The following is a 20182-nucleotide window of genomic DNA, read 5'->3' as shown; positions in this document are numbered from 1 at the left end:
TGTTATACATAAGATTTTCTATAGAAAATACTGTTATACACAAGATTTTCTATAGAAAATACTGTTATACACAAGATTTTCTATAGAAAGTACAGTTATATCCGATATTTTTTATAGAAAATACTGTTATCCACAAGATTTTATACAGAAAATACTGTTATACACAATATTAGCTATAGAAAATACTGTTATACACAAAATTTTTCTAGAGAAAATTCTGTTATACAATAAAATACTTTTAAATATAGAAATAGTTGAATTAGTCTTTATACACAAAATACTGAAAATTGTTTGAATGTATAAAATGAGTCTCGGCAGTACCAAGTTACTTTTCAATATGAAATAGTATTAAACAAACGATCGTATCAACTTTGCCATTCCTAACTGGAACCATTCCATCTCAACAATTTCCAGCTCTGTGATCTTTTATTAAATAAATATTAAATTAAAGGAAAGTGACTTAAAGATATAATTTTAAGCCTAGATTTAAATATTTTGATTTTAGAATCGTATTAAAAATATTAAAAAAAAACTGAAAAGTTTTTTATGAAATGTAGGAATTTTGTTAAATTAGAAAGATAAAATATTTAAATAAATTTCTTTTATCAGCCAGTTCAGTTTTCTTTTTATTTCGTGTAAGTCAGTTTTAAATTATATTATTTAATTACTATCATTAGAACTTAAATATTAATTATTTACAACTGTTGTTTTTTTTTAGATTTTTTTTTTAAATTTTTAATTAAAGTTTTACTTAGATTATAGTAAAAAACATAAACAATTATAAATTTAATTCATACATCAGTCATTAATTATAAGAGAATTGAAAAGTAAATTTCAAGTAAACAATTTCCAAATATTCGATTTGTGAAAACTACTCAACAATATAAAAAACAATTACAATTTTATTAAACAAATCCGTTGTATAATTCATTCGCCAAATTATTTAAATCCACTTTGTAATTTTTGCATTCAAAATAAATTTTCTTTAAAAGTATGTTTACCATTAAAATAGGTTTTACACTACAATACTTTGTATTAATACAAATCAAAATTTCAAAAAGTATTGGAGTGTAAATCCAAAAAGTATCAAGCATAGAGAAATACAAATAGAGCGGAATCTCTCATATCAAAGACCTACCTAAGTTGTGAAAAACCTAAGTGGTGTGAATCTTATATAAATAGGCCACACGTTTTTTTGTGGTACACTTTTAAGTATGTTATTGATGAAACATATATGGTTTAAAAGGTTCTTTTCTCTAGATATGCACAATATAAACAAATATTTAAAAATTCTTTCCATAAAAGTGGTAAAAAGCGTTTTAAAAGTGGTCGAATTTCGGCAACCAGGCGATCCTAGTGTAAATAAAACTATGTGAAAACAAAAACAACACTTATTTCCGATCAAAATAATCCACCTAAGAGTGTCGTTTTATTTTCACATAGTTTTTTTTTACTAATACATTCTCACAACTTAGGTTTTTGACATGAGAGTTTCCAAGCTATGTGTATAAGTAAAAAGGAACTATATGAACACAAAACCAAGACTCGTATAAGTGATGATATTGAGTAATTTTTTTGTTTATGCATTTTCTAGTTTCCGCTCAATGTGTATTTCCATGATGTGGAGACATTCAGGTGCATTACTCTTTATTCAAAAAGAAAAATGCTAAACAGTTATCAAATTTTAAAGGCGTAGCACTGAAAAAAAATCTAATTTAATTGCAAAAGTACATATTTGTAAAACGAATGAATCTTTTGCCTGGAATTATATAAAAACATTCAGTCTTTAAAATATTTATTAAATGATTTGCAAATATTAGGCAGTGAAATTTACAGAATATGTTAAAATATTCCTTTTAAAAATGAAATATATCTTAATAGAACTAAGATTTCATTTCCATAGAAATTTGAACGAAATATGTTTTCATAGAAATTATATTAGATATTCATAACTTTGGACGATTTGTACAATTCTGTCAAGCAATAAATTACAATATATGTACGTATATTTTAGGTTAACCATTAAAGGTATTTACAGATGACAATACTGAGTATTATTACTTGTCAAAAAGTCAAGTATCATATTAAATTTTAATGAAATATATCTGTGTTAAGAGGTATTTAAACCTAAATTATAGACGAGATATATTATTTTAGAACTCTATAGTATCGGAAAATCTTTTGATACTTTAATAATATTCACCCCACCACTTCGAGTTCTTATTTGATAAATTTATAAAGATTTATGTGATTTTAGGTGATATGGGATCATGGATTGTACATATTCATGAAATAACTTAATTTAAAGTAGAAAATAGTCTTGTACACAAGAAGTTTCACAGAAAATTTCTTATACTCAAGATCTTCGAATACACCAATTTCTATAGAAAAAAGTCTTTGAAAAAAAATTGTCTACAAAAATTTGTGATATATACAACAGTGTTATACACAATATTTTCTATAAAAAATACTGTTATACACAAGATTTTCTATAGAAAATACTGTTATACACAAGATTTTCTATAGAAAATACTGTTATACACAAGATTTTCTTTAGAAAATACTGTTATACACAAGATTTTTTATAGAAAATACTGTTATACACAAGATTTTCTATAGGAAAAACTGTTATATACAAGATTTTCTATATAGAAAATACTTTTATCCACAAGATTTTCTATAGAAAAAACTGTTATACACAAGATTTTCTATAGAAAATACTGTTATACACAAGATTTTCTATAGAAAATACTGTTATACACAAGATTTTCTATAAAAAATACTGTTATACACAAGATTTTCTATATAGAAAATGCTGTTATACACAAGATTTTCTATATAGAAAATGCTGTTATAGACAAGATTTTCTATATAGAAAATACTGTTATACACAAGATTTTCTATATAGAAAATACTGTTATACACAAGATTTTCTATAAAAAATACTGTTATACACAAGATTTTCTATATAGAAAATGTTGTTATACACAAGATTTTCTGTATAGAAAAAACTGTTATACACAAGATTTTCCATAGAAAAAACTGTTATACACAAATTTTTCTATAGAAAAAACTGATATACACACGATTTTGTATAGAAAATACTGTTATACACAAGATTTTCTATAGAAAATACTGTTATGCTCAAGATTTTCTATAGAAAAAAACTGTTATACACAAGACTTTCTATAGAAAATACTGTTATACACAAGATTTTCTATATAGAAAATACTGTTATACACAAGATTTTCTATATAGAAAATACTGTTATACACAAGATTTTCTATAAAAAATACTGTTATACACAAGATTTTCTATATAGAAAATGTTGTTATACACAAGATTTTCTATATAGAAAATACTTAATATAAAAAATACTGTTATACACAAGATTTAGTATAGAAAATACTGTTATACACAAGATTTTCTATAGAAAATACTGTTATACACAAGATTTTCTATAGAAAATACTGTTATACACAAGATTTTCTATAGGAAAAACTGTTATATACAAGATTTTCTATATAGAAAATACTTTTATCCACAAGATTTTCTATAGAAAATACTGTTATACACAAGATTTTCTATAGAAAATACTGTTATACACAAGATTTTCTATAGAAAATACTGTTATACACAAGATTTTCTATATAGAAAATACTGTTATACACAAGATTTTCTATATAGAAAATGCTGTTATACACAAGATTTTCTATATAGAAAATGCTGTTATAGACAAGATTTTCTATATAGAAAATACTGTTATACACAAGATTTTCTATATAGAAAATACTTTTATACACAAGATTTTCTATATAGAAAATACTGTTATACACAAGATTTTCTATAAAAAATACTGTTATACACAAGATTTTCTATATAGAAAATGTTGTTATACACAAGATTTTCTATATAGAAAATACTGTTATACACAAGATTTTCTATATAGAAAATACTGTTATACACAAGATTTTCTATATAGAAAATACTTTTATACACAAGATACTGTTATACACAAGATTTTCTATAAAAAATACTGTTATACACAAGATTTTCTATATAGAAAATGTTGTTATACACAAGATTTTCTATATAGAAAATACTTAATATAAAAAATACTGTTATACACAAGATTTAGTATAGAAAATACTGTTATACACAAGATTTAGTATAGAAAATACTGTTATACACAAGATTTTCTATAGAAAATACTGTTATACACAAGATTTTCTATAGAAAATACTGTTATACACAAGATTTTCTATAGAAAATACTGTTATACAATGTTTTGGTATCAAAGCATTGCCCATACTTTCTAAAAATTTAAAAAAAAGTATTTGAATTACTTTCTGGTTTAATTTTTTCCAATATGTATTTCTATTCATCTAACTGAGATCTGAATTATACATATTTTTCAAATCCTATGTTTGGTAACTAAATTTAATAATGTTGAGTAGTTTCTTTCATAAACAATTTTATACAAAAACTAAAGAAAGCAATTAGTTTTCGAATAGGCGACATTAAAGAAAATTTTCGTTGTAAATTTTATAGTACAAATAGTGTAGTAGAACAATAATAAGTGTGTGAGAGAGAGAGAGAGTTGGTTTACATAATCAGACATAAAAAATACTATAATACGGCATAACACAAAATTAAATAACAAATTTATAAGACACACTAATTACACAATTCAGAAATCTTAAAAAAAAGAAATGATTTTTCGAAAAATAAAATAAATTTTTAAACAAAATTCATTTAAATTTAAAAGTTCTAGGGCCAATTACCGCCTTCGATATCAAGTAAAACTGTTCGTAATTTCGATATCGAAATCATTTCTCGATACGATAGCTCATTCGATTACGAATGCGGTAATTCGGCGCCTGTATTTAAATTATGAAACTTAGGTCTACTTTAAAGGTAACATAATTCTGTGTTATGCCTTTATATGCATTTAATTTAAGTTAAACTTAATTTATACACATTTCCTTTTAAATATATACAATTACAATTTATAAAATAGCCATAAAAACAAATAATACAGTAAGTAGTGAATTTTTAAATTAGTTAATTAAACTACACAAAAGTTTGGTTTTTAATTATTTCTCTTATACGCTTTCGTTTTAAACTACAAGTACTAAAAAAGTGTTGACTTAAAAACTACTTAAAGTCTGTCTGTATTTTTAAATTAAATATTACTATTTAATTTTATAATTATTATTATTATGTTAGCCTTATAAGGTATTTAGTATTAAGAGTAATTTAGTTTAAGCTTAAAAAAGACAGAAATATTAAAAGTATTTTATAACTAAATAACTTATTTGGATTTGTGTATAGTTGTTTTGTTTTTGTTTTGTTTTAGATTATTTATAATAATTTTTGGTTTAAACAATTGTTCACTTTCATTAAATTTAGAGATTTTTGCGTTAAATATTTGTTGTGTGTTTTTTCTTTTAGGTTAAAGTTTTTGATTTTTTTTTTTTTGGAATATTCAATGTTCTGTGCTAACAGTTTCATCGATATTACTGTCCCAATTGAATTCGGTAACACCCTGTTTATAATAAATGTTGCCTAAGTTGGCAAAACGTTTTTCAAAATCGTTGTCTTTAGCTTTAAGATGTTCAAATCTAAAATTGCAAAGAAAATAAACAATTATTTACAGAAAACAAACAAACAAAATGAAAAAAAAAAATAAAGTAATGTTTAAAATGGTCATAATGTAAATGAAATTATTATTTAAATTTCTTGTTGAACACAAACCTTTCAAATAATAAATTTTTGGCAAAAGCATACAATTCAATGTCTAAACTATTTAATTCTTCTATGTGGCGTCTTTGGTCGGGTCGTAAATTGTGTATGGCCGATACCGAGAGGGTGGTATTGTGCTGTTCGAAGGGTATGGCAAAGCGCAAATTGAAAGTTTCTTCAAATATATATTGGGAAATCTGTAATATGAAGAAAGTTTTTTTTATTAAAAATAAGCTAATGTTTTTTTATGTTTTTGTATATCAAACCTTTTGATATTCCGTTAAACCGAAATAGGCCATGGCAGCCAAATTCCTTTTAGCACTGGCCAGCATGACACGATCTCTTTCGTGCGACGGCATGGCCGATGTGTTGTAACAACCCACCAAAGCCAAATCGGCCAACATTCTCGTTTGTCGATTGGCCGCCAAATTAGAATCACAACCGGCAAATTCATCTATGGTTACATCTAACCAATCTTTGCCCTTATAACAGGGTGGCAGTTCCTGTGACGTTGCTTGCCTACCCAGACACCAGTGCCGTGAGCCCTTCCAGGTGGCTCCTCTTTTAACATGTCTGTATTCAGACATATAACGTGCTATAGGCTCTCGCAGTAGAGTTATATAGAAATATCTTCGTTTCGCCGATTCACCTTCGTTTTTATCGAGCTCTTGATCGACACATGAGGTGAGTTCGGTCCAATCGGCATGCAGGCCACATTTCCAACCGGTTGAGTAGCGTGAAAATAGCCAATTCTCATTGCGATGTGGACGGAAGCAATAGCAGCGTTTGCGTTGTCGTTGGCACTCACAGGGTCTCTGTGTGAAAGAGAGAGAGTGAGAAATTATTTGTTAGAAAATATTTTTTATTCACAGAGAAAACTTATTCTTATATTCCTTAAAATTTCATAAATTTCTTTCAGTTTTAAATTAATAAATCTCCTTATCACTATCATTTTCACAAAGTTAAACACTACAAACAAAAATTTAATTTTAAACACAAAACAAAAAAAAACACACAAATCAATTGCAAAGTTATTGAAATCTCCAACATGAGGCACAACAAAAAGAAAAAGTAATAAAATTTTACCAAGATTTTATTTACAAGCATGACATGAAGAAAAAGATACGCACTCATTCGTACACATTATTAAAATTCAAAACTTGCAAAAAATGTTTAACATGAAATGACAAGCAAATCCTGACTAGATTTTAAAATGACAATTTATGTTAATTTCTTTGTTTTCACAAACAAAATTCATACAAAAATGTAATAATTTTTAAAAAAAAGATAAAAATAAATTGAAAATAAAATAAATGATTTAGTGACCATAAAAAGGATACAAAATTGCAAACAAAATATTTTTCATAAACTTTATATTAAAAAAAGAAACGAACAAAAAACAAAAAAACTGTTGAAAACAAAAATAAACATTAAATAGACCATAAACCACTGCCAATAATGCCTAAAGCTCATAACCTGTCCTTGTGGTTTAGAATAATAATGAGCTTTTTAATTTAATATAAAGATTATGATGGACAGAATTTGAGATTAAGGCAACAAATTTTGGAAGAGTGAAGGCGAATTGTGAGTTAGCTAAATGGTTAATAAAATCATATTTAATTCTGTAGATATCAATGGCTCTAAATTTCGGCTGGCAAAATGGTGCAAATATTACACAGTAAGAGATATACAGGAAGGTTAAGATAATCAGAGAAAATTACCGAACTAGTGCTCGCTTCCACCATTGAACAATCATTGTAGATTGAGATCGCATAATGGCGAAGCACAAAGTTTTCATGGTTCAGGGCGCCCGACTCTTTGAGTCTTACAGTTGCCTTAACAAAAGTATTTATGATGGAAATCTAAAGGGTATGTTCTGGATAATCTCTTCATTTGATATATAAGTAGAGGTACAATCCAGTAAAAATGGCTACTTCTGATTGCTGCAAGACTGTCCACTAAAATATCAATGTCGAAAATTTCGGAGTGAAAACCGATGTTGTTTTGGTCAGTGCGAGAGATTCCCAAAACTCAGATTAGATTGAGTTCGCACAATCTCCAAGGACCCAGTTTGCGGTACAGACGTCTAAGGTCAATATTCTTGTCCTTAAATTAAAGTATGGATAAAACATAATCTTATTCTTGCCTTCATATTGACCTCCCTGTGCTTTGTAGGATAGTGTGATGTCTAGTTCGGTTAGGCTAAATTTAAAGTTTTTTCACCGTCTCCAGATTAGTTTGATTAGTAGATCTCATCGCCTCAGTGATCTCAAGACAGGCTACTTTCATTGTTGCGTACTAAGACAGTACTTTCTCCAAGATCTTCTTACAACTGTAAAAGACACAAATAGTCTTTCTCAAACGACTCTCAGCATTACATTTTCTTGAGAGCTTAGAGTCTAAAACTACACGAAGATATTGAGAATTTCATATAATCGAGAAGTCCTGAAACCTGAAATTTTCTATTTCCTGGTATCAGTTAGGTCTTCCAAAAATGAGTTATTGTCAATATTTCCAACATTGTCAGGTAATGTTGGAATAGTGACTTAATTTCGTCAAATGTGAAGAGAATAATTGACAAATTAAGGGAGATTGGATCAATTGATAGTCGTTCAAAAAGAATTCATTCAAATGTCAATATCTAAACAGAGCGAGAGATTGAAAGTCCAGGAACATAAATTCGGTATCAAGGACAACAATTCAAAATTTCAAGAAGCTACAACTCATTGAATATCTGCGTCTCCATTCTTACAAAGTTTAATCGACACAAGCACTAAAACCCTGTGACCATACACTACGAAGAGAGCTCGTTGAATGGATTATTGAGCATCAAAAGGTGGATATTGATTTTTCAAGCCAACTCATTTGTTATTTTCGAATAACAACTACATCTAAAGCATCTTCAAACAGGGACTTTCGAAATTTGACAGTTTATAGCGGCCTTTTTCTTGAAGCTACATCTGTCAAATTCAGTTTGTTTTGCCAAATCGCTATGTACGGATACAGCTTTCAACAACACTTGCAAATTAAAAAATTGTCTTATCAAATTGGATGTTCTTTTGTTGGAAACTGGATCTAATTTCCATTAAAAAAAATCATCTTCATCGATGAAGCCCATTTCTCAACAAACCATTTTAAACAAACAAAATTGACGAATGAGATCCAAAAGCTCTAATGCTGGTGAGCTGGCGTCGTTACCGGTCCATATTTGTTTGAGAACGACGTTGTACAGGACATCAACAGCGAGCGCTATATATCAATGATTTCCAGCTTATTTTGGACTCAGTTGAATGATGTGGGAACCAACGGTGCTACAGCTCACGCCACATAGGATATTTTGCACGAGCAGATGGCATGGCCATCTCACGTAGAGGTGATGTGAAATGGCCACCGAGATCGTGTGATTTGACCTCATTAGACTTTTCTTAAGTCGCAATTCTATGCAAATAAGCTACAACCACAGCGGCCATCAAATCCGACATAATCCATGCCATCGGTTAAATTCAGCCTGGCGCATAAACAGTCATGGCAAATTGGACATTTCGGATGCGCGCCAACCAGCGAAGACATAATGACATCGATACCCTTTCAAATGAATAAACAATTTCGATGAGATCTCACACACACTTTGTTTTCTTTAAATTTAAAGATGAGGTGGGTCAATTAATAAGGGACTGTTACTGATACTTGATATCGCAACATGATAACATAAATCGATCTGCCTAAATTGTGTGATATTGATGTGTAAGATATTTGGTTTCCACAAGTCATTACCTGATGAAATACAGTCCGTGAAACAATTCAATGAGACAGTGGCTGGCACAACACATTACAGGGAAAATTCGTTCTTTTGCCGTACTGTCCGTATGTGGAATAAGCTTCTTCCCGAATTTAGGAAAATTCAATTCAAAAGTTCACAAACACTACTCCCTCTTTCCTCCCTCCAATGGACCAAAGAGTACGTGACAGCAAATCGTTTCAATGGACTTTGAAATATCTATCATTAGATATCCATATTGTCTATATTAATGACTTAATAATCCAGATATACACTGATGCATATTCCTATAAACGCATTTAATTTGTTTCTCTATTTTCGTTTTATCTTTGTTGTTCTCTTCCAAAAGTAAAGTTGAAGTTTTTTAATGAGAGGCAACTTAATGGTACTTTTTTAAAGTAAACAAGATTTTTTTCTTAGTCTTGTTGTTTGCCTTATTCATCCGATCAAATGTTCTTGGTGCTATTTTATGTGGAATATTTCTATAAACGCAGACGTGAAAATTGCTTTTAAAAAAATTACCAAAAATAAAATATTAAAAATCTGTTTTTTATAAATAAAGGTATGTTATTAATGACAATATCTCAATTTAACTGCAGAATTTTCTAATTTAATCGATAAATTTCATAACGTTTAAAGATGCCCACGGGAACTTTTCTGTGAGATCAAGAAAATATCCAAATTAAATTTTTTCATGACCAAGGATGTTCCAATAGAGAAATTGGTGGTAAAATTAAACGTTCCGAAAGTGTGTTGCGTAATTTCTTTAAGAAAGGACAGAATTATGGTGATCGGTAACCTACCAAGGGAAATACAAAATTAACAAAAAGCCAGATTAATCTTATAAAACAAGAAGCAATCCGTAACAAATTGAATTCTACACACATAAAGAAAAAACTAAATCTTCCTGTGACTTCCAAACATTTTGCTCACATTTTACGAAGAGATGAAAACATAAAATGGAAGAAGCCAACGTGTAAGCCAATGCTCAAAAAACAGCATAAAAAGATCGTCTAAAATTCGCACGAAAATACATGAAATGGGCAGAGGAGTGGGAAAAGGTAATTTTCTCTGACGAACAAAAATTTAATTTAGACGATCCTGACTCATACTCATGTTATTGGCACGATTTGAGATCAAACAATATTCGGTATGGGCAGCATTTTCTGCAGTTGGCAAATCTAAAATTTGTTTTGTTCCAACGAAAATGAATAGCACAATTTATAACGAATTGCTGGAAGATGCTCTTCTCTCTTTTATGGATGAAGATTGCATATTCCAGCAAGATAATGCTGCGGTACATCTTTCAAAGCAGTCTAAATCATGGTTTAACGAACACAGCATACCTCTGTTGGACTGGCCGGCTTGTAGTCCGGACTTAAACTCAATGGAGAACTTGTGGGGATACATGGCCCGTAAAGTTTATTCAAATAATGCCCAAAACGAAAGCATTATGACTTTAACAGAGCTAAAACTAAAAATAAAGCAAGTTTGGGAGGAAATTGATTCCGATCTTCTTAAAAAATTAGTGGAATCTATGTCAGACCGTATTTTTGAGGTAATCCACAACAAAGCATCATCCACCCATTATTAATAATGATATAGAGACTGATAAACTTAAGTGCGTTTATAGGAAAATACCATTAAAAATGGCAGTTAAACTCTAAAATTAAGTTAAAAAAAAATAAAATGAAATACAAATAAAGTTTTTAGTTAACAATATTTTAAATGAAGTCTTAGTTGATTTAATAAAAATAATATTTGCCCACTAAATGTTTTCTTGTTTAATTTTTTCTAATACTTTAAAAAAAAGTTATGTGCGTTTATAGGAATATGCACCAGTATAGATAAACAAATAGGCCAAAAATCGAGGTTGTCCTGGTTTTTTCCTTATATCTCAGCCATTTGTGGGTCGATTTTCTCGATTTTAAATAGCTACCGAGTCGAGAGAAAACTGATTTCAATATGCAGACAAATATGAATATATCGACTTCGCTATCTATTTCGATCCAGAATATATATAATTTGTGGGGTCGCAAATGAAAAATGTAGAAATTACAAACGGTTTTTATATCCTTCACTCATGGTGAAGGGTATACGAATTGTGTTTTCTATTTAATTCAAAGCATACATTCTGGGACACACTTTTAAACTTCAACTATAGAGTGCCTTCAAGCAAAAGAATGACATTTTAAAGATGTGCTTTTATAAAGGCATTGAAAGCCCAAACAACAAAACAAAGTAAAATAACAAATAAAACTCAACAATTGGCTTCTAAAAAATGTATTGACACTGAAAATTATAGAAATTTTATACAAACAAACTCTATTGTAATAATGATTTAAAACGTTAATCACATAAATTGAAAAAAAGAACGAAAGAAAGATAAACACTCACCTTTAAATCCAAGTCACGCACTAAATGACGACCAAACGATGTTCCACCAGTTTTTTGTATATGCAAAAATACCATTACATCATGACCATCCATATCAAATTGAAAATCATCATTTAGTACATCGTCATAACTTAAGCCAGCATTGGCTATAATTATATTATTCTGTTGTATTGTTTTGGTCGAGGCCATCGGTAGTGGCTGCTGATGCAATTGTTGCAGCAGCTGCTGCTGCTGCTGTTGCTGATGAACTATTAAGGCTCCTGTTGCTACAGCCTGTGCAGAGGCCGATCCAATAGCACCGGGTGGTAGTGGTGGCTGTTGTGGTATATCATTGTATGATAATAAATCTGGTTGTAAAATCATGCTACGTTTTGATAATGCACAGACCTAAAAATGCAACAAGAAAACCATAACAATAAGCCAAAATATTAAAAACTGCTGAAATTATTATGCTAAAAGCATAATGTTGTATATAATAGAAATAAATCCTTTAAATACCTATTACTTAGTATATAGCAAAAACATAAATAAATGGAATGGAGTTGAGTTGAGGGAGTGAAAACTTAATCATAAATTGTTTAGAAGTTCATTTAAAATATACACATTGCAAATTAATAATTTCAATTTTTCATAAATTAAAAAAAATTCATACATATATTGCCACATATTTCTGTTTCATTATTACGAGGAGTTATTTCTCGCTGTACAAGTAATAAACTCAATTAACTGCAATTTTCCTGCGGTATTCTTTTCTATTGAATGCATTTTCAGTGGTTGTAGATTATGCCACCAACAACTAAATTTTACAATACATATTGTCATACACACATTAAACAATTTTTAATGTTGATTTTATTACATTTTTAATGAATTTTTCCATATAAATAATTGGTGTTTTTCACAGTAGCCAATATGAGCATGTGGCAGGCAGGCAGGCAACCAGCCACTTTTTAATCCATTCGCAGTTTCATGTTCATTTTTTGTTGCAAAATAAACTTAATTTAGCATTGAAAACAGTTGGTACACAGAGCGAGAGAATGATGAAAAAAAAGGACAATAAAATACACTGGCCATAATAATGGCAACATATTGTGGTTATTGAGTGCAAAAAAAATATAAAAAAATTACCATCTACCATAATACAGTTATGTACAATATTTACCGAGCATGAAAGAATCAAGAGGCCTTCATAACGCAGGCCTATTTGGACCGAATTTTAGATTCAATTTATATTCTAATCTGGCTACCTTAGAATGGCTTATAGAAGGTCTTTAAACGATTTAATACTTAGCCAACTTACCTTCTAGAAGGGAGATAAGATATTTTGATCTTCATCTTTGAGGTTATTAGCAACACAACTAATGAAGAAACCATTATCTTGGAACCAAACAATTTTATCAATTTCAAATTCAAAAATTTTTTGGTTCAAAAAATAATGGTGGAAAATCAATTTTTTTTGAAAAAAGTTTTAGGTGAAAAAAATTTTGTAGTGCAAAAAAAAAAAATAGGATGAAAAATAGTTTAAACAAGAGTTTTTTTTTATTTGACAATCAAATATTTTTCTGATATAGGAGTTATATGGGGGATTATGGACCGATCATCACTTGCACTTGTTTATGTCCAATATCTTCACGATTTTAATTATTATAAGACAATTATGAATGTTCTAGTCATTTTCTAAGGAGGACCTTGTATGGGGGACAGAGATAAATGTTGCTCGATGTTGTCGAGTTTAAGCGTGTTCCGATTTCAAAAATAAATTACATACATACATAGAATCTTCTCGTCAAGCATTATAAAAAACCTCAATTATCTCTTATAGCTTAGGAGATATTCGAATTTGAAAATGCGATTTTCGCTCGTTATTTTTTTTTTGGAAAAAAAATACTTCTTTTCTTTTTAAGTTATCTAAAAAAGTTCTAAGAAGAAATATAAGGAATTTATATTTTTTGAAAAGCTAACTTTACATAAAAAAAAGCGCATTTATAACCTATATAAGTTTGTCATTTCGTTTGTAATTTCTCGGGAAAAATATTTTTTTAACCGGAATTTTTTTTTCATCAAAAAAAAAAATTTTTTTTGTCTTAAATTCTTTTTCAAAACAAAATTTTTTTAAAAATTAAAAAAAAATGGAAAAAACTTTTTTAAAAAGAATTTGGAAAAAAAAATTTAAAAACAATTAAATAAAATTAAAAACAATTTAAAAAAAAAAATTTTTGACTTAAAAAAAATCAAGTCAGTATCTCAATTAGATTCAAAAATATGTCACTTTTAAAACTCAGTCCTTCACTTTTTCTTTTTTGTATAAATATTCTTAAGACTTAGTTCTGACTTAGTTACATTTTATACTAAAATATGAAAAAGTTCAATATTTTTGAACTTTTTTTAGGACTGAGTTCTAAAAGTGGCATATTTTTGAATCTAATTGAGATATTGACTTGAATTTAGTTTTGTAAGACCAAAATTTAACTTATCTAAACAAAAAAATTATTTCGGAAAAAATGTGGATCAAATTGTTCCTAATATTTGCAATCCTATTAAAATTTTAGTTTTAGAAACTGAATAACTATGTAATGTGTAATAAAATCTTTATTTATTAACGAAACTCAATGAAATTTTCAATGCTTTTTAAGTTTGTCATTCTAAATAACAAAAGGTCAAAGGGAGTCCCTTGCCTCCATTTTCCATATAGTGGGATTCCATGCGATAGAATAATTTGGCCATATTTCACAAAATCCCTCAAAGGACTCTAAAATTTTCAAAGTGAAAATTCAAATAAAATTTAAAATTTTCACAAATACAATTCAGTATTCTCCCTTCTATATGCATGTAGCCTTATTCCTTGCCTCCATTTTCCATATGGTGGGATTCCATGCGATGGAATAGTTTGGCTATATTTCACAAAATCCCTCTAAGAACTCTAAAATTTTCAAAATGAAAATTCAAAAAAATTTTAAAATTTTCACAAATACAATTCAGCATTCTCCTTTATACGTACAGATAGCCTTGTCCCTTGCCTCCATTTTCCATATAGTGGGATTCCATGCGATGGAATAGTTTGGCCATATTTCACAAAATCCGTCAAAGAACTCTAAAATTTTCAAAGTGGAATTTTAAAATTTTCACAAATACAATTCAGACAAATGAATTTTATTGCCTGATACAGTGGTTGCCTTAATTTTTTATATGATCAATAGAGTGACAAAGAAGCATTTGCCCTAATACCCAAAAAAATCTTTCAGTTATATTCAATTGTAATTAAATTTTAAAAATTTCCACAATTTTACATTATTTGTATTAAAATCATTTTATTTGAAATAATTCTTTCATTATTTTAAAATATTATTTTGTTAATTTGTGCCAAATGTTTCTGAAAAAATAGTTCACATATTTAAATATGTGTGTAATAGTTAAATATGTCGTTACGTCATAACATATTTAACTTTGGAGTGAAATATGTAATAACGTAAGCTTTTAAGTCGAAACATATTTAACTCGGCGTATTTATCTTCACACACATATAAAATCTTTATTTATTAACAAAACTCAATGAAATGTTCGTCATTCTAAATAACAAAGTGTGAAAAACCTTGTCAAAGGGTTAAAGGAAAAAATTGGAGCAGAAATCCTAAAAATAGTATTTTTTTACAATTTCACACATAAGGTCAACATTTCCTTCGGGCTGGGAAAATACTTTCGGGATAAACAGAGAACACATCAAGCTTTCAAAATCTGCTTTTTGTTTTCTGACTCCTGCTTTAGGATTTTAGAACATGTGGCCCAAAGTTGAAATTTTGTTAAAAAAAATAGGTGAAATTTCGAATTCGCAGGGGCGACATATTCGAAAATTGGCCATGTTTTTTATACCAAAATTTTCTCCGGAAAGACATCTTACAGAAAAATATAAAAATATTATATATTCTTAAAGAAAGTTTTCTTTTAATAAAAAAAGAGTTAGTCACCTTTTCGCCCAAAAAACAGCAAAAATCTAAAATTTTTTGAATTTTTAAATTGAAAATCGTTTATTTTTGGATCCATAATTGATATTGCTCTAATATCCTTTGTATATTATTGATAATTAAAAAAATTCGAGTCCATTCGGTGTAAAATTACGACCTATATTTTTAAAAAAGCTGTCCAAGTTATGGTCTAATTTTAAAATTTCAACTTTGAAATGCCTATAACTTGTAAATTATAATAGATAAATAGCACTTGCAAGCATGTTTTTTCAAGACCTAGACGAGCCCTTTCCCAAAGAATAAAAATCTTTGAAATCACATGGGAAACAATAAAATGGCAAGTGTTTAAATTTTACATGTTGACGGTTCCCTCATAGCGCCGCTCCATTTTAATAACATAAACTGGAATACTCCTTGGCTAAACCCACATAAAATTTTATCCCTATCGGACCAGCTGTTTAGAAATGCCAGATATATTTCCAAAAAAAATTTGAAATTTTAATTCTGCCGCACTGTGGAGCGTTGAAAAAGTCGAGATCCAAAAATCTGCCTCCTATACTGGGGCATAAATCCTATATTGCAATGGGTCTAATTAAGGATATGCAATGGGTCTAATTAAGGCCTTTTAGAAGGTCTCTTTACACCTTCTCCTTAACGCTGAGTAGTGGTAAGCAAATAAGTTGTATACTTTTTCCAGAGTTGCACAATTTTATTTCCATATTTTTTTTCTTTTTCATATACTATATAGTTGTTACTGCTGTACTGTATATGGACGTGTTATTAAATATACGAAAAAGTTAATTGAATAAAAATATTTTGTATGTTGCATGCTAAAGCTGCAATTGTTGCTGTTGCATGTAATAAAAGAAAATTCAGTTATAGTGTCCACCAACACACTCAACGGAAGTATTTATTTATTTGTGTGTGTATTTATGTTTGGATTTTCTTTAATTCAATATTGAGTCCTTCAATTGTTTTGTTGTTATATATTCTTTTGTTTTATTTTAATTTTTTTTATATCTATGTGTGTGTTGCATGTAAAACATTATAAATATTTTAAAGGACTATAAAAACTGGCTGACTATGGCATTGACAACAAAAAACATTATAAATAGTTTTAACAGCAACAAATTTGATAAAAAAAAAAAATAATTGGGGCATTAAAAAATCATGTTTAATTTATATTACAATTTTATACGGGATAAAGGCATTAATAAAATTGAATTTTAAATATTTACTTAAAAGTTATTAAGCTTATAAAAACAAAATCCTCCCCACCTAAAAACAGAATTACTATATGAAAATAAGCAGGGGATCTTTGTTGCAGCACAGTGTTATTTATAATTCCCTTAATTTAAGTCTCTTAGCAATACATTTAAAACATCCTTGAGCAAAACTTTTGTTTTAAACTTTTACGAAAATCTCTCTATATATAGTTATATACAACTCAATCAATACCACAACTTATTATTGCTTTATTAGAATTCTCAGAAACTCTCAATTAAATTTCAAATACAACATTTTTTCCCTTTAAAAATAATATTTCAATTGAAAAAAATATGTGTAATTTCTTTGTAAATTATTGCCAAAAGAAATAAACCTCAACAATTGACTTAGAAAATAAACCATAAACTTTTATACAAATATAATTGAAAAATATTGAATAAATTGGGTAAATAAAAATATGCAAAAGATGTTAATAGATCTAAAACAAAAACAAAGAAAAAATACACATAGAAATATATCGAGGAGCTATATTCATTATCCTCTATCTTAGATTATCATGAAAATGAGTTTTTGTTAGCAAAATATTCAGCAAATTTATAAATATAAATTTCAAAGATAACAAGTTTGGCTGTGCCGAATCTTATATACCCTTTACCAAATTATACTTCAAAATAAAAATTTTAAATATTTTTTAAATTTTTTGGAAAAAAAAATTTCGAATTGTTTTTTTTTTAAATTTTTTAAATTTAAAAAAAAAAATTTTTGTGTTTCAATTTTTTTTTATATTTAGCGAAAACAAAATAATTCGGGTTAAAAAATATTTTTTTCGATTGTAGGTCCAACTTACTATGATCTTAAATACGTCGTTGCAAAGGTCTTTGAAATATCTATCGTAAAGTTGATTTCAGATAGACGGACATGGCTTAATCGACTCCGCTATATATAAGGATCCAGAATATATATACTTTATAGGGTCGGAAAATTACAAACGGAGTAGGTGATGGGTATAAAAACTTACATTTTTATCAAAATGGGTGTTCCGTTCAGGCAAAGAACCGGGCGCTTTGCCAAATTTACGGTAAGATCCATTTCTGGATGAATGGGTACGCCAACAAACAAAATGGATGAATTTGGGATGATACCAATCCACATTAGATCCAACAGCATCCAATGCATCCCGAAAAAATCAGCGTTTGCTGTGGATTTTTGGTGTCATCGGTCCAGAAAGCTCTTTTGGCAAGGCCATCACCGTCAATGGTGAGCGGTATAGTTGATCATTAACAACTTCTTTTGGCCTGAATTGGATGATATGGACACCAACAACATCTGGTTTAAACAGGACGGTGCTCAATTTTTCAAACACTCAATTTCAAAAATCAATTGATGCAGTTTTGTAGAGAAATGTTTAAAGATGAAATGTACACTTAAAGTTTTAAGAAAAATTTATTTTATTTTTGAAAATTGAAGTAAGTCCATGCAAGGATGTTAAGCAAAAATTTACTTATATTTTCACGCAATTCAGTTTCATATTCATATTGCACTTTTTCATACTAAAGAATTTGTATAAATTTTCTTAATGTGACTGAGTCAAAACCAATGATTTGTGTTGAATAAAATATTAAGAAAATTTATAAAAAAAATAGCATGAAAAAGTGCAATATTTTTGAAGGACGGAGTTTTAAAGTGGCATATTTTTGAATCTAATTGAGATATTGACTTGAAATTTTTTTTGTAAGACCAAAAATTAACTTATCTAAACAAACAAATATAGCTCGGAAAAAATATGGATCAAATTGTTCCTAATATTTGCAAACCTATTAAAATTTTGATATAAATTTTAGTTTTAGAAACTCAATGAATATGTAATATGTAATAAATGTAATATGTAAAAAAAACTTGTCAAAAGGTCAAAGGGAATCCCGCAATTCCTAAAAATTGGAGTGAAAATCCCAAAAATGGTATTTTTTACAATTTTGTCTATAGGGTCCACATTTCCTTCGGGGCTGGGATAAATAGGGAACACATCAGGGTTTCCAAAACTGCTTTCCGTTTTCTGATCCCAGCTTTAGGATTTTAGAACATGTGGCCCAAATTTGAAATTTTGATAAAAAATAGGTCAATTTCCAAAGGGCGTAGGGCCGACATGTTCGAAAAATAGGACATGCTTTTTATACCAAAATGTTCTCCGTAAAGAAAATTTATAGAAAAACATAAAATTGTTATATGTTCTTAAAGAAAGTTGTTTTTTAATAAAAAAAGAGTTATGTCACCTTTTTGTCCAAAAAACAGCAAAAATATACTATTTTTTGAATTTTTAAATTGAAAATCTGTTATTTTTGGATTCGTAATTGATATTGCTCTGAAATCTTTTGTATGTTGTTGGTAATTTAGTTGTCTAACTAACAAAAAAAAATCGAGTCCATTCGGTCCAAAAGTGCGCGCTATATTTTTAAAAAAGCGGACCAAGGTATGGCAAAATTTTAAAATTTCAATTTTGAAATGCCTATAACTAGGAAATTATAAGAGATAAATAGCACACGCACGCATGTTTTTTCAAGATCTAGCCGAGCGCTTTCCAAAAATATAAAATTCTTTGAAATCGAAGGTACCCGATGTCGAAGGTACCCTACTTTGAGTCCCCATAGCGCCGCCCCTGGATTATTTGTAGGGCCCATTTTAATAACTTAAACTCGAATACTCATTGGCTACACCCAACTCAAATTTTATACCGATCGGACCAGCCGTTTAGAAATGCCAGATTTATTTCCAAAAAATTTCGATTCTGCCCCACTGTGCTGTGCTACGTGTAACACTGCTCATGCCACATAGGACATTCTGTACAAGCAATTTGAGGGCATGGTCATCGCACCAAAGTCTTGCGATTTGACCCTCTTAGACTTTTTCTTGTGGGGTTCTCTTAAGTCGCAGGCCTATGCGAATAAGCCACAAACCATAGCAGCTCTCAAAGCCAACAGAACCCATCACATCGGTCAAATTCAGCCTGATTTATAGGCCAAAGTCATGGAATATTAGACATTTCGGATTAGAGAAATATATTTTTTGTTTATCTCCTGAA

The 20182-nt window shown here is 28.8% G+C and overlaps 1 protein-coding gene across 1 annotated transcript in view; it reads right to left on the bottom strand.

Annotated features, from left to right (window-relative positions):
- Positions 1–5455: 5455 nt before the first annotated feature.
- Hs6st (heparan sulfate 6-O-sulfotransferase) overlaps positions 5456–20182 on the bottom strand; it is a 408721-nt gene continuing 393994 nt past the window's right edge. Inside the window, exons 3-6 of the mRNA XM_065506173.1 lie at positions 11921–12307; positions 6012–6560; positions 5758–5942; positions 5456–5624 (exon numbers count right to left, since the gene is read on the bottom strand). Of these exons, the coding sequence (XP_065362245.1) occupies positions 5489–5624; positions 5758–5942; positions 6012–6560; positions 11921–12307 (1257 nt within the window). The 3' untranslated portion in view covers positions 5456–5488. The remainder of the gene's footprint in view (positions 5625–5757; positions 5943–6011; positions 6561–11920; positions 12308–20182) is intronic.

This window comes from Calliphora vicina, chromosome 1, assembly GCF_958450345.1.
Source record: "Calliphora vicina chromosome 1, idCalVici1.1, whole genome shotgun sequence".
Lineage (NCBI taxonomy): Eukaryota > Metazoa > Arthropoda > Insecta > Diptera > Calliphoridae > Calliphora > Calliphora vicina.
Note: the sequence above shows the minus strand (reverse complement) of the source record. Positions and strands in the feature narration are given on the sequence as shown.